Source organism: Oxyura jamaicensis, chromosome 12, assembly GCF_011077185.1.
Source record: "Oxyura jamaicensis isolate SHBP4307 breed ruddy duck chromosome 12, BPBGC_Ojam_1.0, whole genome shotgun sequence".
NCBI lineage: Eukaryota > Metazoa > Chordata > Aves > Anseriformes > Anatidae > Oxyura > Oxyura jamaicensis.
In genome coordinates this window covers 6,649,178-6,670,715 of record NC_048904.1, presented here as the reverse complement: position 1 = coordinate 6,670,715, position 21,538 = coordinate 6,649,178, and the positions used below count along the sequence as shown (strand labels likewise).

Sequence of the window (21,538 nt, the reverse complement as noted above, 5' to 3'; positions counted from 1 at the left end):
CCCCCCCCCCCCCCCCCCCCCCCCGGGCGGCTCCCCCCGGCCCCTCCAGCGGGCAGGTCCTCTGCGTCCGATACAGCGATGAACCGATGGAGGAGGAATAATCGTAATAAATAATAAGTAAAAAAAAAAAAAAAAACAAAGAAAAAAAGAGAAAAAAAAAAAAAAAAAGAGTCCAGGCAAAGAACAGCAAGCACTGGAAGGCGGGTGAGACCGTGCAGAGAAGCAGCAAGCCATGCTCTACAACAGGACGGACGGTCACGGGCGCTACGGCGACCCTTTGGCAGCGTGGCCCTCGGCGGGTCGAACATGCCACGAACTGGAGCTGGATACGCACAGGTGGTGGAGAGAGGAGGTACCCGGGTTGCAAGGACACCCCTTGCAGGCGACGTTGGAGCTATCAGCTATGGACAGGTCTCGTTCCGGAGTCGTGTTATTTCGTTGCATAGAACACGGGATGGGGCGCGCGGGGCGGCGCTGCCGGCGTGCGGGGGGCAGCGGGACGTGGGGGTGAGGACCGGAGCGGCCGGGCACGCCACGGACATCTCCGGCTGGCGGGGCGAGCGCGGCCCCCCGGCCCCTCCGCCGGCCCGAGCGGGCCCCCGCGTAATGGCTTCAGAAGGACTTGAATTGCACAGTAAGAGGAAGGATATTGGCAGAGGCGAAGCTCTCCTGATCTTGTTCCGTGGATTGTGCTCTTTTGTGGCCTCCTGCACTCTATTGCTTCTACAAACAACAGCCCATGTGCTAACTCATCGCACAAAGCAAAGAGGGAAGAGGATTTGGTATAAAGTCAAATAAAAAATCAATGAAATGAACCCAAAGAAACAAAAAAAAATGGAAAAAAAAAAGCCCGTTCCCCCCCCCCCCCAACGACGCCCCCTGCCCCCCCCCGGTGCAGATGAGGTATACACAGAAATCAAAGTGGGATGATTAAGGCTGTTCTTCAAAGAAAAGGGGTGCCCGGCAGCGGGGCGCGCCGGCTGCGTGGCGAGGGCAAGCGTGGCCCTTTGAATGCTTCGAATGGCTTCAGGGCAGCGCCCGGTGTCGGCAAAGGCCAGCCCGCGTCTGCGCTGCCTGTCAGAGTCCTATGGCCTCTTATTTCGGTAGTCAAACAGTGTTAGGTCCTAACGGGGCGCGCCGACTCCCCGGGGGGGAGCAGGCTGCAGTGCAGGGGGGCCAAGGGGCCGGCAGGACAGAGGGGACGGAAAGGTGGCCCTCGGCTCGCGCGGAGGGGAAAAACCTATGAAGATGCCAGAGCTGGGGTTCGGAGGGAGCAACTCTGCGTATAATCTTGAGAAAGGGCCGCGGGTCCCGGCACAGCCCCTCGGCATGCGGGGGTCCCCCCGCCGTGTGCCGCGCCGGAGCTGCTCGCCGCCGTCTGCTGCGTGACGTCCAGCACCCGGGGGGTCACCCTGCTTTCCAAAGCTGGTGAGAGACAGAGGGAGAGGGGTCAGCCCGCGACGTCCCCACAGGGAGGGGGTGCTGCCACCTGGCTGGGCGGCTGCAGAAGGTGACGGAGGCACCACACCACCGGAGGGCTGCGGGGGGAGCAGCTGGAGCAGCTCCTGGTGCGGAGCTGGGAACGGCACCGAGGGGCGACTCACCGTTATACCCAGAGTCTGGCGCCGCGTGCTGAGTCCGCTGGCTTCTTCATAGGTTTTTCCGCTGCAACGACTCGATCTCCACTCGCTTCCCCAGCTCCTGCGGCGGGAGGGCGTCAGGGCACGGCAGGGCAGGGACACACCGGGGCGCGGCATCGGCGCCGCTGAACTCACCTTGTGCCGTTCTCACCAGAACGAAGTGAATTTCTTGCCAAAAGCTGACACCGCTGTGGGGAAGCCGGAGAAGCGTGAGGATGGAAGCATCCCGATGCATCCCATGCCCGCAGACCCCAAACCGAAGTCATCAGACTGTGACGCTTGCGCGTCCCCAGCCGCCGGGAGCAGCGCATCCCGATGGAGGCTCCCGGCCACCCCTGTGGTGCCTGACCCCGTGCCAACGCATCGCCGTCTGTGGGGCGCACCCTTACCTTCAGTCAGTTTGCCTGCTTGTTCTGCTGCCCCTCCCGGCAGGATTTTGGAGAAAACGCTCTCTCCTTCCACCCCAGGCTGCCCTGTGCCCGCGCTGGCAGGGCCACGGGTCCCGGCTGCCCTCGGCCCAACCTTGCTGTCTGCTGGGGGACAAAGGAGGCTGCCGTTAGCAGGGAAAGGCCCCGTGGGGGTGACCCCGTGGGGGGGGGCAGGCAGCCAGCACGGGGCCAGCCCTGTGCCGCCGGGCGCACTGACCTGCTGCTCCTGGGGGCTGAGCCGTGGGCGCTCTCCCCGGCTGCTGCGGCACCTTCACCGCGGGCTTGGACGCGTCTGCCTGCTCCGCTTTCTGCTGTGAGGCAGAAAATGCCTTTCAGCTCTCACCCTCCCGGCCAGGAAGGCAGAGCAGAGCATCCTTTAGGGTGGTCCGGGTGGGACGTGACCCAGGGCTTGCTGCGGCAATGCCCGTGTACCGCTCCCCGGGGCAAAAAACGCAAGATGCTGTGGGAAAGCGGCCCCACAGCCCCAGAAGAGGCCGGGGCGTAGGGATGTGTACCCTCCCAAAGGGTTCCGTCTGAGGTGGCACGTGCATGGATTATGGCTCCCCGTATGTCCCCAACCCTTCCCCTGCTAGCTCCCTGGCTGCAGCAGGGGCTCGCAGCAGACCCAGTCATGCCCATACTCACCTGTGGCCCCGGGTGCCCACCCGGCTGCACGTGCAGCGCGGCCGGCGCCTTCCCCGCAGCCTGGCCCGTCCCTGGCTGCTGCTGCGGTGGCCGGGACGAGGCGGGTCCCTGTGTCCTGGGCTGTGCCGAGCCCGCTGGCTGGGCAGCCTGCCTCGCCGCCGGCTGCTGCCGCGCTGCCTGCTGCCCAGCCTGCGGCTGCCTGCCCGCCGGCTGCTGTGCGGGTGTCGGTGCCTCTGGCTTCTGCGCCGGGGCGGGCGTCCCGTGCGGCTGCGGCGTCTTCGGCGTCTTCTGGGGCTCGGCACCGTGGTGGTGCGTGGCGGGGCGTGACGGCGGGGCGTACTCGGAGGCGTTGGGGCCGTACGGTGCTGGGGCGCGGGGCTCGGGCTGCTGCGCCTTCTTGGTGGTGGCCGGCGGCGCGTGGCTGCGGGGCTCGTGGCGGCCGGGCTCCCGCGCGTGCTGCTTGGCCGAGCGGCGCGGCTGCTCGTCGTGGCGGGAGGAGGCGGCGTGGCGCCCGTACTCGCCGTGGTGCCGGTGCTCGCGGTGCTGGGGGTAGTCGTCGTGCTGCCACGGGTCCTCGTCGGGCAGCTCATCGTAGTCGTGGTAGGTGTGCTTAGCCGGGGGTCTCTTCTGCGAGGAAGAGTGGCCGCCGTAGTGCCTTACCCGCTCTGACCGCACCTCCCTGGGCTTATCAAACCAGTCTGTCTCCTCCTGACCCAAATGATAGGCTTCAGAAACCAAAAACAAACCACAGTCAATCTCTCGCTCCGCAGGCGGGAACGCAGCCCGGGCTGAAGCCATGCAATGAGGCAGGAGAAGACAAGCAGCTCGTGACACACACAGGGGACAGCCCGCGCCGGCAGGGACGGGGTGGGGCACCGCGCAAGCACCAGGCAGCACCGGCGAACATCAAACACCCGGACAAGGACTGGAAAGGGGGGAGGAAGGCACGTGTCAAGCAAACTGAGGCCGTGAGAGTGTCTCTGCAGACGAGCATGCCCCGGGGAAGCGCCATGCTCTGGGTGCTCACCACCATGGGTAGCTGTTACCTTCGCTGTCCGAGACAACGCAATGGGAATCGTCCATGCCGTAGCCCTCCTCGTGCTTGTACGAGTGGTTCCTTGGCACATCTTTGATGTGCTCTTGCACATCAGGCAACGAGTGGCTGGAGCAGAACTGGGAGCAGGGGTCCCCCGACGACTGTGGGCCAGGGCCCCCCGCCGAACGCGACCCCCCCACTGACTTCCCCAGGGGGCTGATGGGGCTCTCCTCCTCCGACGGCTGAGTGCGGACCGGAGCCCGTCCCCGGCTCTGGCTCATGCTGAGGGACGAGGGTTTGGAGCTGCCCTTCTGGGACCTCTCTGCGCCCTCCCGCTCGTAGGACTTGCTCCGGCTGACTGTGTCACGGCCAGAGGACTTCTCCAGCCCATAGCCAGAGGAGCGAGTTCTGCTGCCAGCGGAGTAGACCCGCTCCTCCTCGTCCACCAGGTCCCGGCTGGACACGCCGTAGTACTTCTGCTGCTCGTAGACATTCTTCTTGAGGCCATAGGTAATCTCGTCCTGCAGCTTCTTGGCCCTGGAGGCCACGTTGCTGCTGCTGACCGACGTTGTCACAACGTAGGAGGCCAGGTCTGACTCCACGTCTTTGGCTTCTTCTATGGGAGAGAACTTGGAGATCTTCTGCTCCATGCCCTGCTTCCTGTGCTTGCTGCGCTTAGAGGAGACGACGGCGGGTGCCAGATTCTTGGACGAATGCTTTGGCAGTGCCACGCCGGAGCCATGCTTGTCCGCTCGCGAGGAGTGCCGGTACTCACCGTCCCCATAGTAGTAGGAGCCCGCAGAGCTCCCCGACACCCTGCCGTTGCTCTCCATGCCCCGGTGGTAGCTGTTCTTCCCACGATGGTCGGGGCCGTGGTGGTCATAGATATCCTCCTCGGACTCCTCCTCCGCTTTGGCATAGCAGCAGGGCCGGCCGGATCCCTCGGCATCCCCCAGCTCGCTCTTCTCTTTGCCGTGGCGGCCGTTGGCACCCGTGCCCACCGGCTCCGCTTTCTGCCCATCCACTGCTGGGCTCTCCTTGGTGAGTTCGCTGATGTCCTCGATCATCACGTAGTTACGGGGGATGTTCTGCTCCAGGCTGGTGTAGAGGGACTCGGAGGAGAAGCTGGCTGACGGGCCCTGCGTGACGCCAGCTCTCTCGGCTGGACGGGCCTCGGGTGCCTTGTACTGCTCGTAGCCGCTGCTCACCGCTGCGGTGCTGAAGGTGGCGTCGGGGACGGCGGAGGAGCTGGTGGCCGCGCCGATGACCTCGTAGTTGGTGGGGATCTTCTGCTCCAGCTCAGCCAGCGAGGTCTGCCGTGGCTTCTGGTGCGTGTCCGACGGGCTCTGGAAGAGCGTGGGCTGTGCTGCAGGCACGCCAGCTGTGCCAGCGAAGGCGCCCTGGGCTTGGTAGGGGTTTTGGGGCCGGAAGCCCGGCTGGGCCGGGGTGCCCAGCTCCGTGTACGTGGCCCCGGGGGCCGGGAAGGCGCTGGGTGAGGCAAAGGCAGGCAAGGGGGCAGCCTGCAAGCTGTCCTGTGCGGTGCTGGCAGCGGGGAACTGGGGGGGCTGCGGGCGCGTGGGCTGGAAGGCGGGGGGCCCCGGCGGGGCCGGGTAGGGGTAGGCGCCGTAGGAGGTGGCAGCGAAGTCAGGGTACTGGCCGGCGGGCGCGGGGCGCAGGCTGGCGCTGTCGTAGGCGGCGAGGCGCAGGCTGTGCAGCTCGCTGTCGGACAGGTAGTCCCGGCGGTCGGCCAGGCCGCGCAGGTAGGGGTGGTCCCGCGTGCCCCGGTCCTTCAGCAGCGACTCCTTGCGCTGCGTGATGCCCAGCTCCAGGTACTTCAGCTTGGCGTCGATCTCCTTCTCCTCCTCGTCCAACTCCGCCTGCTTCTTCCGCAGCTTCGTGGACTCGTGCTCCACCAGCTTCAGGTCACGGTCCAGCTCCTTCAGCAGGCTGGCCTTGGTGACCGGTGCCCCGGGGGGGGCCTTGGGGGCCAGGCTGCCCAGGTAGAGCTGGGGGGTGGCCGGGCTGCCCAGGGGCACGTGGGGCTCCTCGGGCGGCGGGCTGGGCAGCGTGCGCTTCACCTTGCGCGCCAGCGGGCTCGACTGCAGCCCGCCCACCTGCAAAGGCAAGGGAAAGCCATCAGCAGCGCGGGTGGCGGTCGCCCAGCCCCCTGCGGCAACGCAGCGCTGCCAGCGTGGCTGTGCAGACCGGTCGAAGGCCCCGCGTGCGTCCCCTCACGCCCCGAGAAAGCGGCGTTTACGTAAAACTGTAATAAATAGGATGGAAGTAACAGGCAGGGCACTTTCTATGAATAATTACCAGGAGTGGCGGCGAGCCAAGTGCCAGGCTGGCCGTGAGCGCTCCAGCAGAGGAGCAGCACCGCGAAGATCCCTGCGCTTTGCAGCAGGGCTTGGAAATGTGGCAGGAGAGCGGCTGCACGGGGCCCGCTGAGCCAGGGGCTCTCCGAGGGCTGCGTTTCCCTGCTGCGCCCCAGGAGGGGCAGCTCGTGTCTGGGGACACCGGGCAGCCCATCCCTTGCCTGCTCTTCCCCTACCCCGCTGCAGTAAGGAAGGGCTTTGCCAGGTTGTGCCTCGGTTTCCCCACTTGTGAAATGGGGCTGGTTGCACATGGGCGCGAGAGCTGCTGCAACCCAAAACTGAGCTGCATGTTGTGCCTGCTCTCCGGGAGAGGAAGGGGACCCGGCTGGGGCAACTGCAAAGCCAGGCTCGCCTGTGGGGTGGCAGCTCCCATCTGTCTCTCCATGGACAAGCTGTGCCGCCCACGGAGCTCCACGGCCCCCGAGTACCCACAGACCTGGAGGAACCTCCTGCTGCTCGGCTTGGAGCCACGTGTCCATGCACACGGGCTGCCATCAGCTGCTGCAGGGAGCCAACCTTTTAAAATATTAATTGCTGCAGCACTAATGAAACTGAAATGGCCCGAGGTGCCTCCTGGAGCTGTTCTCCTAGGGAAAGTCTATTTATTGCAGACTGAGAGCGTGTCGGGTGGCTGCGTGCCCAGCGCTGCCCCTCTCCTCCCGGCAGTGCTGAAATGTCATCAAAAAAAGGTTCAGCTCGGGTCAGCGTGGTCGGGCACAGCCAGGAGGAGGATGTGGAGCGGGGACACACCTGTCCCCAGTGAGGAGAGACGTCCACCCAGAGGGGACGTGGGTGCGTGCGACGCACAGGGACACAGTGCACCGTCAGCGGAGGAACCCTCGGGGCAGGTGCCCGAGCAAGACCCCGTGTGCATGTACCTGGGTGCCTGGGAGCAGCGGGTGCTGGTAGAGGGAGAACCTGTCCTTGCCGGCCTCCTCCGAGGTGGGGCTGATGGGCTTGGGGTCGGACAGGGAGCGCTGCATGGTCTTGATGGGGCGCGGCAGCGTCTGCTGGCGCTGGGCCGAGTCAGCAAAGTGCTTCTGCGGCGGGACGTGAGCCTTGTTGAGCCGCTCGCTGGTGGAGAAGGAGGACTCCAGGAGGCGGTGTGGGGACAGGGGGGACACGGGGGAGTAGAGGACCTGGGGAGAGCGGGGTGGCTGGCGGGTCACTAGCTGGGAGAGGGAATCGGCTGGCAGGTGGGACTGGTACCCGATCTCCAGGGGGTCTGGCTTCTTCTTCTCAAACTTGCCCAGGGTCTGCTGCCGGACAGCATGGGGGTCCAGGGGGCCCGTGCTCACCATCTGCAGGTTGGTGGAGTAAGGGGTGATGGTGGTGGGCACCGTGAGCTGCGGCACCACGATGCCGGGCTGGGGGGGCGGCTCGGGCTCCGTCTGGCAGGCGAGGCTCTCGCCCCGCTGCGTCTTCTCCGGGGCCGAGATGTACTTGACGATCTCCACACGGGGGTCGTGGGTGGTGATGTGGATGGAGGGAGAGACGCGGAGGAGCTGGTCAGGCTCTGTCTGCACAGAGCAGTCGCTGATGGTCTGGATGCCGATGCTGGCCGTGCAGCGTGTGGCGCCGTCCGCCTTGCCCTCGGCGCTGGCCTCAGCGTGCCGCGATGGCCGGGAGCGCCGGCGCCGCACAGGCTGCTCCCACTCCCCGCTGTCCTCCTCGTCCGTCTGCACGCTGCAGTCAGTGCTGCGCCGCGACCGCCGCCGCCGTGACAGCAGGTACCGCTCCTCGCCATCCTCCTCGTCCGTCTGCACGCTGCTGTCTGCCGTCTTCCTCGCCGCCTCCTTCTCGTAGGCATCCCGCAGCCGCGGCATCGAGTTCCTTTTCTTGATGCCCCGGCCAGGCTCCCAGGGCTCCTCAGCTTGTAGCGACATGTCCGAGGCCGAGCTGCTGAGGGGCCTCTGTGGCGCAGGGTAGCGGGGGCCGGCAGCACCCTCCGGCCCCCCGGGCAGCGCCTGGCCGGGTGGGGGCCACCCCTGCCCGTTGTGCGCTGGGCCCCGCGGTGCCTCGGCGGGTCCCTCGGGCGGGCGGGTGGCAGGCTCGGCAGTGCTGGGGAAGGTGCTCTTCTGCCTCTTCTGCTCCTCCAGCTGCTGCTGCAGCTGGTGCTGCAGCTGGTGGATGTGCTCGAGCTGGAGGCGCTGCTGGGCCAGCTGCTCCCGCTGCAGCGCCAGCTGCGCGTGCCGCTCCTCCTGCTGCTGCTGCAGCACCTGCTGCTTGATGCACTGCAGCTCCTGCAGCTCCCGCTGCACCAGCAGCTGCTCCTTCTCCCGGTGCCGCTGCAGCTCGGCGCGCTCCCGCTCCAGCTCCTCCTGCAGCCGCAGCTGCCGCAGCTTCTCCAGCTCCACGCGCTCCCGCTCCAGCTGCAGCACGTGCTCCTGCTGCTTGCGCTGCCGCTCCTCCTCCCGCTCCCGCTCCTCCCGCTGCATCCCCTCCAAGGGCGGCTTGGACGAGGGGGCTCCCTGCCCGCCCTCCTTAGCGCCTGCTGCCGGCCCCTCAGCGCGGGGGGCAGCCCCCGAGGCCTCTGCTCTCTGCAAGCCAGCAGTGGGGCCAGCGGGGGCTTTGGCGGCGGGGCCGGTGCCTGCCGTGGCGCTGACCGGCTTGCCCAGGTAGACGGGCGTCTCCATCAGCGAGGAGGCCGGGAGGCGGCTGGGGGCCGGGTAGCGGTAGAGGCTCTGCGGTGCCAGCGGGACCCGGGGGGTGATGACGGGCACCCTGGCCAGGCTGGCCAGCGGGACGGCGGCCACGCCGGCCGGGCCGTAGGGTCGGTAGAGCCCGCGCAGCATGGGTCGCAGCACAGAGGCTGGCTGGGTGGTGATGGGCAGCGTGGAGGCGATGGGAGTGTTGATGGTGGAGTAGATCATGCCGTCGGCTGCCCGCACGGTGGCGGAGGACGGGAACATCTGCCTGATGGCGCCCAGGCGCATGCCGGGTACGTTGTACTGTGCCAGGCTGCCAAAGCCCTGCCGTGCCTCAGGGACATTAGGGTTGAACATCCCGCCGGGTTTCGGGGCCACGGCACCCCCTGGCTGAGCTGCCAGCCCCCCGCTGCCACTGCTGGGGCCGTAGGGCAGCACGTCAGGGCCATTGGCGTGCCGGCCCCCATACTGGTCCATGGAGTTGAGCGCGGCGCACATGCGGCTGATCTCGCGCGCAGTCGTGGCGCTGTAGTGGGCCAGGCTGGACTCCTGGAAGCTGGCCAGGTCCCCTCGGGGCGAGTAGCGGTAATCGGAGTAGATGTTGGAAGCCGAGCTGTACCTCCTCATGGGGAGCGGGTGGCCCAGCAGCTCTGTGGGCTGGCGCAGGTCGGAGAAGGAGCCGTACTGCAGCCCCTGGCCCAGGTACCCCCCCTCGGCAAAGCCGACGCTGAAGGAATGCTTCATGGTGCTCAAGTCCACGGCAGCCTCACTGGCAGGGAAGGGCTGGTCCCCCTTTGGGGGGTAGTAGTTCATCCCGATTTCGGACAGGTTGGTGTCTGACATGGAGGAGTAGAGCCTCCCAAAGGTGCCGGTGGGGTAAAACTTCTGCTCCTCGTAGAGAGCAGGCGCTGGCTGCTCCCGGTACGGGAAGGTCTCCGGCAGCTCCGGCTCCCTGCTGCCATAGAGGGGCCCACCAGCCTTCCTGCTGGGGACCGCGTCCCCAGCCTTCTTCTCCGGCATCTTGGAAGTGGGGTTGAAAGCACCAGTGCAGCTGCTGCCGAAGGGGAACTTGTAGACCACGTCACAACAGGCCACCTGGCTCTCCGCCTTCACACCCGTGAGGTCCAGCACATTGGCTGGGGGCTCTTCCTTCAGCACTTTGGTCACCGGGCCGCCTGCCATGTCCTCCACCTGCACCATCATCACCTGGGACTTCTTCCCTCCCAGGGCAAGGAGAGGGCTCTGGGTCTTCAGCTCCACTGGCACTGCCCGGTACAGCTCCGAGCCCTGCTCCTGTGGGAACGGCTGAGGGATGCCGCTGACGCTCTGCGCGATACTGGTCTGCGTGAGGAGCACGTCCTTCTTCACCATTTGGCTGGGCAGACTGTACCTCGAGAACTTCGCCTGGGGGGGAGCGGCCGGCTCGGGCTTGGCAGCAGGCGCGGGGCCAGCAGCCCCGCTGACTCTAACGGCGCCCGCCTGCACGCCCTGCTCTACCTGCTTCACCTGCGCCAAGCACACCGGGCTGCCGGCCCCCTGCCCGAAGTCCATCCGGCTCTGGAAAGGGTCTCCGTAGACCACGGGCTGCTTGGGCTGGGAGATGAGCATCGGGGAGGCGATGGCGAGGCCGGCAGTGCTGGCGGCTGCAATGATGGCATGGGGCTGCTCCTGGGCGTTGAGGTTGATGATCAGGGGCTGGATGGCCGTGGACTGCCGGCTTGGGATCTGGTCCAAGGTCAGGCAGTACTTCCTGGCCTCGGTGGCCAAGGAGGTGAGATCCATGCCTTGGTCTGTTATGATGATGGGGGCAGACTTCAGAGCAGTTCGCAAGTCCACGGCACTGCCACTTGGCACCTTGGGCCCCGGCTCAACCCGGGAGGTGCCGGGGATGGAGGAGATGCGGCACAGCGAGATGTTCTCTGCCGGGAGCGCTCCCCAGCCGTACAGCCCTGCGATGCTGTCGGCGCCTGAAGTCACAGGCACCTTCTGCGCTTGTTCCTTCCCGTGCTGCGCCCGGACGTATGCACCCGGCGGTTGCTCCGGCTCCTGGCCGTACCCGTGTGGAATCATCTGCCTGATCGTCCTGGTGGGAGACGAGGTGGGGGACGCGGAGGAGCTTGGCGGCTTGGTTTGGCTGGCTGCGTCGGCCGCCAGCGTGATCAGCATGAAGGGCGCGTCCTGCGAGGACTGCTGCCGGGCCAGGCGAGGTGAGCCTGCCCGGTGTGGTGTCTGCGTCCCTTGGGCCACCATGGGGGAAGAGGCGGAGGTGCCGGTGGTGGCGGGGATGTCGTAGGCAAGGAGGGGGCTCTGCGTCTGCGTGGAGAACTCGGCAGTGGACTTGGCGGTGGGGCCAGGGGGCGCGGCCGCCCTGGGGACCGCACGGGTGGGACTCTGAGTAGGAGACGTTGGCGAGAGCGGGGGGCTGGAGCTTTTGAAGAACGGGTACGTCTTGGCCGGTGGGGGCTTGCTGTCGCTCACCGCTTGGAGCTTCTCCCTGGCCATTTGCACACTGGTCTCAACCGCTGCCTTGCTTCGGGAGACATCCTCCGTCTGTGAGCCGTAGCTGATGGAGCTCTTCACTGGGCCGTAGCTCCTGGCGGGTGAGGCTGTGGCCTCTGGAGAGCTGTAGATCTGTGCTGTGCTGGTGGGGCCGGCTGCCGCCGTTGTGACTGCGCTGGTACCTTTGCTGTAGGTGTAAGGGGCTGTCAGGGGCTTGGGGCCTGGGCTGGGCACTGCTGGGGTGCTCTGGAGCTTGGCCCGGTCCTGTCCTTCTTTTGCAAAATGCTGCGTGACCTGGACATCAGGAATGGCCTTGCTGCCCTCGGAGGTGGAAAAGGAGACAGGAGCAGAAAGCTGCGTGGGGCTGGTCCCAGGGGTGAGGGGACCCCCGTTCTGCTTCATCAGCTCAGCATACGCGCTCTCGGTGTTCAGAAAGTGCTTTTCCTGGTACGCTTCTTCCTGCCCTTTCTTTTTGTCTCCCTGCTCCAGAGCCAGGTCAAACGAGGAGGACTGGTGCATTCTGGCGATACTCTGCGAGGTCTGCAGGATCTCCTCGTACACCGCACCCGGCTTCGACAGGCTGCCCGGATAGTCGGGCTGCGAGGGGCGCGCGGGGCTGCCCTCATACCCGTACTCATCCGCGTACTGGTACTCGAAGCCGTTCTGCCCCTCGGTGCCGCGGTACCCCACCTGCTGGTAGGTGCTGCCGTAGGAAACGCCCTGCTGGGCCTGCTGGATCTGCTGCTTCTGCATCATCTCTGCCTTCCTCATCATCTCCTCGTAGGCTTCCTCAGCGCTCTTGAGGGGCTTGCTGGCGGGCTGGCTGGGGCCGCTCTCCACCTTCTCGGTGGGGGAGTACAGCGACATGAAGGTGGGCAGGTTGTACTCGCTGCCTGACTTGTACAGCTTGGAGGCCACGGCGTCAAAGCTCTCAGCCTCCGAGTCGATGGAGGGCGAGTACTCAGAGCAGGAGGAGCGGTGCAGCTCCTCCATCTCCGCTGCCTGCCGCAGCTCCTCAGTGGGGGAGGCGTCCTCGATGGGGGAGAGGTTGCTGGGGGGAGTTTTGGAGCGCTCCCTCCTCCGCTGCGCCCTCAGCTCCTCCTTGTCACGTTTGGTCTTGCGTGCTGTGCTCCGGATGCGCTGCTGCTCCACCTCCCGCATCTTCTCCTGCTCCCGCAGCAGCTCCTCTTCCTCGCGCAGCTCCTCCTCCTCCGACGAGTCCTCGATGGTGGGCAGCAAAGGGCCGTGCGAGCGGTGCCGAGCCTTCCTCTGCTGCTTCACCTCCTCCAGTCGCTGCCGCCGGCTGGGGCTGCTGTCACTGTCCTCCTCCAGGGAGGAGATGGAGGTGGGCGAGGTGCCCGAGGTGTAGCTGGGCGTAGTGGCCGGCAGGGTGGAAGAGTACTCGCCGCGGGAGCGCTCCTCGGGCGAGCCCGTCAGGCTCTCCATCTCCAGCTCGGGCTCCCGCTCCAGGCTGGTGTCCGCGTCCTGGCTCATCTCCATCTCCCTGCCGTAGCCGGTCGTGCTGTTCAGCTCGATGGTCTTGAAGCGCCGCAGGCCCCCTTGGGACGTGCTCATGTCGTCGCCCTCTGCTGCCTCCAGCTCCTTCCTCTCCTCCTTGTACAGGCTGCCGGGGCCGTGTGGCAGGTGCCTCTTGGCCAAGGGAGGCTCTTTGCTCTTCTCTGCGTCGGCTTTAGAGGCACTGTACTTGGTGCGCCCATAGCCCTCCTCTTCCTCCTCCTCCTCGAGGTTGTCCTCCTCCGCACTCATCTCCAGGATCTGCCTCCGCATGAACTCCTCGTCGCTCACCTCCTCCCGGCCCTTGGGGTGGGTGGGCACCGGGGAGAAGCCCCCCTCGCTGCTGTCCTCCACGTAGTCGTGCCGCAGCTTGCTGCCGAACTCATCCGAAGACTCCATGCTCTCCCGCTGCTCCCTCTGGTTTTCCCACTCCAGCGAGTCCTCATCTTCCTCCAGGATATCCTCCAGCTCCTCGTCCGAGTCAAAGGCTTCGGGGGTGATGGAGAGGTACCGGGGCCGCTGCCGCTGCCGCTGCTCCTCCCGCTGCTCCGAGCCCTTGCCGGGCTCTGCTGGGCCCCCCCGAGCCTCCAGCAATGGCCTCATGCTGCTCTCCAGCTTGGTGAGCTCGGAGGGGCTCGGGGGGCTCTGCCCCGCCAGCCCGGTGCCGCTCAGCTTCTCCTCCTCCTGCTGCACCAGCCCCGTGATCTCGCTCTGCGAGCTGGAGATGCCGTCCGAGGAGTAGCCGGTGTCGCTCAGGCTCTGGGGGCTGCGGGACAGGTCCGGGGGGTAAGGCTTGCCCACATCCTGCAGGTGAGAGGGAGCGCAGCGTTAGACCCTGCGAGTGCCCCAAGTGGGAGGGGGCTCTGGGAACCCCCCCGTCCCCCCAGCCCACCCGATAGGAAATACCAGAAGGCTGGCTAATGGTGATGTTCTTCGTTTTGTATGAAAGACCCAGCGGTGGCTGAGCTCAGCTGGGATATTTATGGCCAGGGCCCATCCCCGGGGAGGGGAAGGGGAGAGCTTTGCCTCTGGCAGCAGTGGGAGCACCGTAACCGCTCCGGGGCTTAGGGCAGGAGCCAGAGGCTGCTCCGGAGCGCGCTGCCCGGCCCGGCTGGCACGACCCTGCGGGACAGCGGCCTCGCTGGCAGCAGTGCTGGGGCCGGCAGGCTTCGAATGAAATTTAATTTCCCTGATTGACAGCCCTGCAAAGCAGCCTAGAGAAACAAGGCAGTCCCCGGGATCCTCGTTAGATGCCAGCAGAAATAAACGTGACGTTTTAATTGACGGCACAGTTAAGCAGCGCTGGGGCGAGACTCAGCGCTGTGCCAGGGAGCGGGGCAGGCACCCAAGACCCCACGAGCAGGAGGCCCCACATCCCGGGGGATTTAGGAAGCATCAGTGGGCGAGGAGCCTCTTCCCCAAGGGCTGTGATGGCAGGGGACAGCCAGCCCCCTGCCCCTGGGGGACATTGTGAAGGCAACCTCAGCGATGGCTCCTTAGGGAAAAGCATCCCAGTGCTGCCAAGCTTTTCCCCAAGGAGTATTCAATTAAAGAGGAAAAAAAAAAAGGATTGAGGAGCTTGAAAATGTCGGTTTCTGCAACACAAGCTGGAAATGTTTTGAAAGGAGCTTTGCATTTAACGACACATTCAACTGCCCTTCAAAATCAATGGGCCGAGGAGCACCTGAACCTCCGCGTTACGCACCAATTAATGTGATCACCCGAAAACGAAGGCACCTATCGCACACTGCGGTACAGCGTGTGAAATCCCCCAGCAGCTTGGAAATTTGGAAACCGTTTTGTTTTGGCCTCACCGTTTCCCTAAAGCACCCAAGCAGGAGACAAGAGGGTCTGACAACAGGCTCGGTTCTGCCCTGGCACAAAGCGACCGCGGGGAGGACAGAGCACAGGGGCAGCGCGCTTACCTCCTGCTCCTTCGCCCTCTGTGCCTCGGGAGGCGCCCGTCCCACCTTGCTCTCCCCCTCCGGTTTTGTGCTGATGCTCTTCCCTTTGGGTGCTGGGGAAAGCTCCGGGGCAGCTTTGGGCAGCGGTTTCTCCTCTGCTGGTGCCGGGGGCTTCTTCTCCGGGGCAGGGCTGGGGGCCGGGCTCGGCTCGGGAGCCCGCAGGCTCCTGGCGGGCGAGGGCTGGCGGTCGGGGGGCGCTGCCGGCTCGGGGGGTGCCGGTGCCCGCGGGACGGCTGCCGGCGGCTGGTGGCGGGGGGAGCCGCTCGCAGGTTGCTTCGGTGCAGGCATCGGCATCGGGGCAGGGTCCGCCAGGCTCCCTTCCAGCAGCCGCTGCGTTTGGCAGTTCAGACACAGCCACTCGTTTTTCTGCAAGGCACGGAAAGGAAGAGCTCCATTAACGAGCGGGGAGCCTCGCGCGGACAGGGCGTCCCTTTCTCCGGGGCTCAGCGGAGATGGACGTCCTGCTGAATGCCAGCTATGGCAGGATTCCCAACCCCTCTGCTGCCCCGACCTCAGCAAGACCAAGGACTTTCAGCAGAGTCAACACGCCGGGGTGCTGAGCCTTGCTAAGCGCTGGAGACCAGGGAAAAGTCCTCTTTCTCCCATCTAGACTGAGAGTGAAAAGTCGTTATTGCACTTTTGGGAACATGAAAATCATTCTCCCTTTATTTGCAATCTCTTTGTTGTCCTCGGTGTTAATGGTGAGGACTAGATTTCGCACTGACCACACCAAAGCACCTTCAGCATCTCTCCAGGGGGGAACAAACCCAGTCTGACCCTGCCCTTGGCTCCAGGTTTGCTGCCCACAGGCTGGGGATGCTCAGCCCTGCTGGCTCCTCGCCTAAAAGCAGCTGGAAAGTCCCGTGGAAATGAGGAGACCGCTGCTTTCTGGGCTGCTGAATGGCTGACCACACGTCGGAGGAATGCATCGCGCACCCAAAGCAGCGCACTGGGCACTGAAAGCAACGCGTCGCGCATCCAAAGCATCGCGCTCAGCGTGGGGAAGGACCCCCCCGGGACAATTCAGGAGGAAAAGTCTGGGTCCCCCAGCCAGGCAAACACCTCACTGCCATAGGCTGCTGGGGACGAGCCCAGAGAAGCAGGTGCTGCCGCCCCGTTTTTCTCTGCAGCTCTCTGCTTCGCCTCCAGCGGTGCCAGCGCTGGTGGCTTCGCCCTGCCTCACGGCCGGCACTGCTCCCTCCTGCCGCGGGGCTGTGCCGAGGCTCCCTCTGCTCCCTGCTACCGACCAGGACGGCGGAGCATCGCGCTGCTGGCTCCTGCAGCCCCCTCCACGCGTGCCCGTCACCGCGGCGTCGTGGTGGCCAACATCCCAGCTGACGCTGCCACAACCCGAGTGACCGCGCCGCTGGTGGGTCCCGCGCGGCTTCTCTCTTGCTCTGATTTGTTTTCCCTGCTACGATAGAGGAATGGAGGTTTAATAGCATAATCATCATGCTTAAGGATCGTTTTTCTAGGTTATCAGAAAATACTGGGTACATGAGCACATAAAGAACTTCCCAAAGATATTACCCAAAGTACACGCTGTGCGGAAAAGAACAAGACAATCTCGTCTAGTGAAGCTCTCAGCAAGAGCCGTCATTTTATGACCTGGAAAAAGCAGCTTGCAGCTGGGGCTGTAAGTGGCAGAAAGCCTGCAGGGAGGAGGCAGGAGCCCTGCACTAATAGATCAGAAGCACTCTCCCCTTCTGAGTCGTGGAAGGACTATTTTTACCCGCACAGGAATGTCCAGGAATAGGGCCCTGACATTTGCTTTACTTCTGATGTTTCATCATTTAAAATCTTCTCTTTTTTTTTTTCCTTTCTGCGAACAGCCAAGTGCTCGGTGTCATTCCATCCCACCCTGCCTTTTGCGCCGAGCCGTTGCTTCGCGGCGGCCGAGCTGCAGGAGGAGCGGCCGGAGAGGAGCCCCCCGGCTGCCGGAGAGGTGCTCGTCGGCCGGAGCAGCCTGGGAGCGATGCCGCTCGGGGGGCTGCAAGCTGGCTGCGTCCCACAAAGGGAACGTGACGGCTGCTCCACAGCTTGCAGCGCCCGGGGACTCACAGTGGGCTTCCCACCGACGCTTCTGGGCTCGCTGTCACCTCCGCAGCACTCACCTGGCCCAGCTGCTGCCTTCCAGCCCACACTCGGGCGCAGGAAGGGCCTGGTGGGCTGAGTCCTGCCACCCCTCCCGACCCCGCAGCAGCCCCTGCTCTGCTGCCTGCTCTTCACAGGAGCATCTTCAAGATACCCTGGGGCTTTGGAGGGCCTTAAAAAAAAAAAAGGAGGGCCTTAAAAAAAAAGCTTACAGCGTGGTAATATTTAATTACTGCTTAATCAAAGAGAAAGTCTAATTAAGGGGCAAGTGCAGCCTAATGTATCTTACTGATTGCATTGGTCTCCTTTTGTTTCAGAACTGGCTCTCACCACTTTGACTCCGAATCAGATCTCCTCGCCACACTCTGCCGTGTAATTATTTCAGGCGGCGGAAGAAAATGTAATGGTGTGCCACAAATCGAGGCCCTTCCTCACGGAAATGCCCGGCCTTCCATTTGTCTTTCAGGAACACCGTTTTTCCCTGCCAGAGCTCCCCGGCGCACAGGGGATGACGTGGCTGTGCCAGGGAGAGCCGGGCCCGGCTCCTGCCCGCGGTGCCGTGCCCGCTGCCAGCTGGCTCCTGAGGATGCTGGAGGCCATCAGCCCACCCAGGACGGTGCCCACGCGCGTGATGCCCATCCTGCCCAGCCCGTGCTGGCCACACAGCTCTGCATGAGGGGCTGGGCACGGCCGCTTCAGCCCTTCTGGGGCCAACTGGAGGCCTGGGCGAGCGTGGGGCGATCCTGGCTGCGGGGAGCGCAGGAGGGCTGGCTGGAAGCACGCTCCCTCCGGCAGCCGTCCTGGCTGAGGCAGCTCCCCCCTCACCATCCCGCTCCAGCAGGCTCTTCGTGGGGCCACAGCGGGAACCGGAGAAGGGAACGATCTCTGTTAAAAATGGCCCTGCCAAAAAGATTGTGGAAGCTGTGCTTTGAAACGCCACTCACCTTGGATGGCGAGCAGGAAGGCTCGTGCGCAGGGAGGAGGCAGAACCGGGGCAGGTTGCACACCGGACCTCAGCCTTCGCTCACTGTGAGGCTGGGCCCCAGGGATGCTGGTGCCAGGCACAGCTCGCTTTGCACCATCTCCTTGGTTCTGGGATCCCAGAGACCTCTGCAGTCCCTGGCACAGGGCCACGGGCACCTCCCAGCCACCAGGGCCAACGGGGCTCAGCCAAACGCACGACGCACCTCGGTGCGACGAGCCGCTGATCTGCTCATAGACCCACAGGTTACCAGGTCCCGTGACGGTAACAACCATCGGGCAGGACTCAGAGCTTTACACTGCCCAACCCCAGAGCTGTGGGGAGGTGCACGGGGACGGCACGGGGCAGAGGCACTTGGGCACCCGTCTTGGTGCTTGGGGATGCTGCAGACTTGGTCCCAGGCTGGAGCCACAGCGGGGCACAGCTGCCCCAAGCAGCAGGGCCTCGGGGGGAGCTGAAAACGGGCACTGTCACAACAGCCCCACGTGGCTCGTCAGCCCCAGGAGGCGAGGGGCTCATTTTCACAGCACTCATAATCGCTTCGGAGGGCGCTGCGGTACTGCGGCGCGGTGCCCGAGGCCCCTGCCCAGGGGACACGCGCGCGGTCCCCTCCCCGGGCTGGCACCCGCTGGCAGGGGGCCAAAGCCGCGTTCGCCAACCCCTAACGGGCTGGCACCCAGCAATTGCTTTAATCCACTAATGGGCAATGACAAAAATGTAATTAACGACAATAGAAGCCTTCCTGCATCATTTTGGTCAACATCACCGCCTGGCGAGTTAATTAAATGCTGAATCCCCCGGCGCCGGCAGGGTTTGTTTTAACGACGGAGCCGGCGAGCTCCAGCACCGCCACGCCAGCAGATGCCAGCAGCCCCGCAGCACCCAGGCCTGCGCCCCGAGCGCCCCGGCAGAGGCACAGCAGTGGCCTCAGCCCCATACAGACCCCTCCTGCTTCCTCAGCTCCAGGGCTCTGCCCTGTTATTTATGCTCCCCGGTGTTATTTTACCCAGTGGAAGCGATGGGTATTAAAATACCGGCACGACGCCTGCCCAAAATCAGAAAAGCAGCGCGAGGTGTAAGCATCCTACAAGCTAGGTCTCATCCCCCAGCATTAAACGCAGCGAATCTCCCAAGAATATTGCATTTATTTGCTGACAAGCACTGTGCAGGGCTCATCACTGTGACAGATGGGTGCCTGGGAAATATGGAAAACACTTCTGCTATCTGAATCAAGATCCAAATTAACAGCAAGCATCCTTCCAGCCTTCCCATTTAGGAGGTCTGCTGGCACCCGCGCCCCTTCCACGCACCCTCCCGCAGCAGGGACGGGGACATCGCCCATCAGGAACCCAGCTCCCAAGGCTCAGCATCCTTGCGCCGAGGAAACCCAGAGATTTGTCTGTGAGGTGAACGCCTTTAGCAGGTTTAAACGACCGGGGCTGACTCATGCTTCGCCATTAAACGCCAGAGCTGTTTCAGACCACCCCCGGCTCCCCCCTGCCACCCATCCTAATTCCACGGCGTTGCACCCAAGCGCTTGGCTGCTTTTCTTCCAGCCCTTAGCCGCCGATCTAATGAAAGATGTTATCTCTGCCAGCCGCCTCCCCCCCGCTCCTCTCAGATGAACACCGGTGCTAATTCACTTCGCTCCCTGGATGCTGCCACCCGAGGGCCGCCTAATGCTTTCCTCCCCTCGGCGTCGGCCCATTATCGCAGCTGAATCCTCCAGGGCCATTCAGAACGATTCCTCTGCGGGCTGCAGGCACCAGGCTGCCAAACCCAGCCCGCCGAGCCCCCTCCCTTTGGCAGGCAGCGGCCCTGGCCGGACTGACCTGTGCCAAAAGGCGGTTCCACGGGTCGGGTGCCAACGGAGAGAAGGGGTCCGACGAGCCGTGGCGGTCCGAACCCGAGCACATCCCCACCGGGGCGTTTTCAGCCTTGTGCGCACTGCAGCTCCATTCTTGCTGCCCCCCTAAAGGGCTGGTTCACCCCGTGAGCTGCCTGAACGGGAAGGGCTCTGGTTTTGGGGATAGCAGCAGGCTTTGCCATCTCTAATATCGACCACTTGAGAACTTCTTAAGCCTTTCCTGAGCAGCAGCCCTGCAAGGCAACTTGCAGCCCAGATGCAGCTTTTAGCAGGACTCTGTGGAGGAAGGGAGGCCGGATTTGTGTGCCCCATGAATGGTGAGCTTGCAAACGCAGCGGCAGGAAGCTGCAGGCACCTTTGTCTACAGGGCAAGGCAGCGCCAGGACCTCATCCCTCAGCAGAGTTTATTCAACGCTAATTGACTTTATCAGCACGACCTGGGCAAGCATTAGCGTTGTCGCGGCTCACAGATCAGCCTCACCAAAACCCACCGAGGTTATTCCAAGCCGACTCTAAATTCAGCATTTGACAAGCAACGGAGCAAGGCTTCCCGGCGTCACTCTGCTCTCCTCTATCCCTGCAGCCCCCCGGGCTGACGGGGCTGATAGTGCCTGCCCGGCCCCATTGCGGATGCGGGCGGCACACCAGTGGCCGTCACACCGCAGTACTGTGACTCAAAGCAGTGCAGGGTGAGCTCGCTGCAGTCACACATTGCCATAACGAGCCCTGCCATAGCTTCTCCTTCCCTTTGCAGACGCCCCTGCATGGGAAAACCCCCACACGGGAACTTTTCCTCCCAATTTCTGCCCTTACACCCCACCGAGCTGCTCACTTGGGCATCGAGAGGGGACCTGTGCTGGCCACGGGCGGCGGCGCTGGCCTGCAGCCAGGCAGCATCCAGCACGGTCACCACCGCCGCATCAGCCAGCGAGGGATTAATCCAGCTGAAAGTCTTTGACTGATGAGTAACAGCAACGCTCCTGTTCGTTTTCCTTCGAGGAATGAGCGTGTGCCTGCCAAGTCCGGCTTACTGCGTGACAGCGCCGGGGGCCAAGCCCAGTAAATGCGGGCATGATGGGGAGAAAGCAGCGCGAGAGAAACCACGGAGGGTTCTCCGGGCGGAAAGGGAAGGGGCTCCCGACTCAGCACTTCAGACCCCAGGATGCTCCTGCCAGCACGGGCAGCTGCTCTGCACCACGAAGAATTTGCAGGCCCATGGCTCGCGGGGCCGCCGACATCTCCTCCGTGCCGTGGTGCCACACAGGGCACCCACAAAACCCGCGGCACAATCCCTGCTGCCGAAGCCCTGCCAGGGAGGCATCCCCCGCCTCCAGCGGCTGAAAGCCCAGGGATTTCAAACAAATCCTTCTGGGATGCTTTATGGGGGCTCTCGGATTGCTCGGTTTTTAGAGTTCACCCCTTAAACGCAGGCTGTCTGGGGTGGTTTTCTCCTCCCAGAAGCCCGCGAGCTTGGCTGGAGCCAGGCTGCATGCTTATGCAACGAGGGCTGGGCAGGGCTACGGCACCAAGGTGCCACCTGGACGGGGGGCACAAGGCGGCACGGGCAGGGATGCTTTTTTCTGAGCAGCATCCTTGGGTACCCGCAGCCCGTGCTTGGAGTGGTGATGACCCAAAATCCCCCAAATGTGCCTCTATTCTCTGCCCCCTAGTCATTTTCCACCCACTGCCAAAATTAGCAGAGCCGCATGCGGCAGGAAGCACCTTCTGTATTTACCGAGCTAAAAATCTTCTCGAGTCGCGAGAATGTTTCTAAGTTAAAGGATTTAAACTATTTTGCAATCAAGGCAGCATATTTCCAAACGAGCCCAATTCCAAGCGCTGGGT

At 64.0% G+C, this 21,538-nt stretch overlaps 1 protein-coding gene across 4 annotated transcripts in view; it reads right to left on the bottom strand.

Annotated features, from left to right (window-relative positions):
* Positions 1-537: 537 nt before the first annotated feature.
* BSN (bassoon presynaptic cytomatrix protein) overlaps positions 538-21,538 on the bottom strand; it is a 70,972-nt gene continuing 49,971 nt past the window's right edge. The window contains exons 4-12 of one of the 4 annotated variants that reach the window (XM_035338140.1): positions 14,712-15,116; positions 7,003-13,590; positions 3,760-5,863; positions 2,714-3,438; positions 2,286-2,379; positions 2,030-2,173; positions 1,776-1,828; positions 1,605-1,701; positions 538-1,428 (exon numbers count right to left, since the gene is read on the bottom strand). In XM_035338140.1, coding sequence (XP_035194031.1) covers positions 1,788-1,828; positions 2,030-2,173; positions 2,286-2,379; positions 2,714-3,438; positions 3,760-5,863; positions 7,003-13,590; positions 14,712-15,116 — 10,101 coding nt within the window. In that variant the 3' untranslated portion in view covers positions 538-1,428; positions 1,605-1,701; positions 1,776-1,787. The remainder of the gene's footprint in view (positions 1,429-1,604; positions 1,702-1,775; positions 1,829-2,029; positions 2,174-2,285; positions 2,380-2,713; positions 3,439-3,759; positions 5,864-7,002; positions 13,591-14,711; positions 15,117-21,538) is intronic. The other 3 variants (XM_035338141.1, XM_035338142.1, XM_035338143.1) reach the window with 3 other exon arrangements.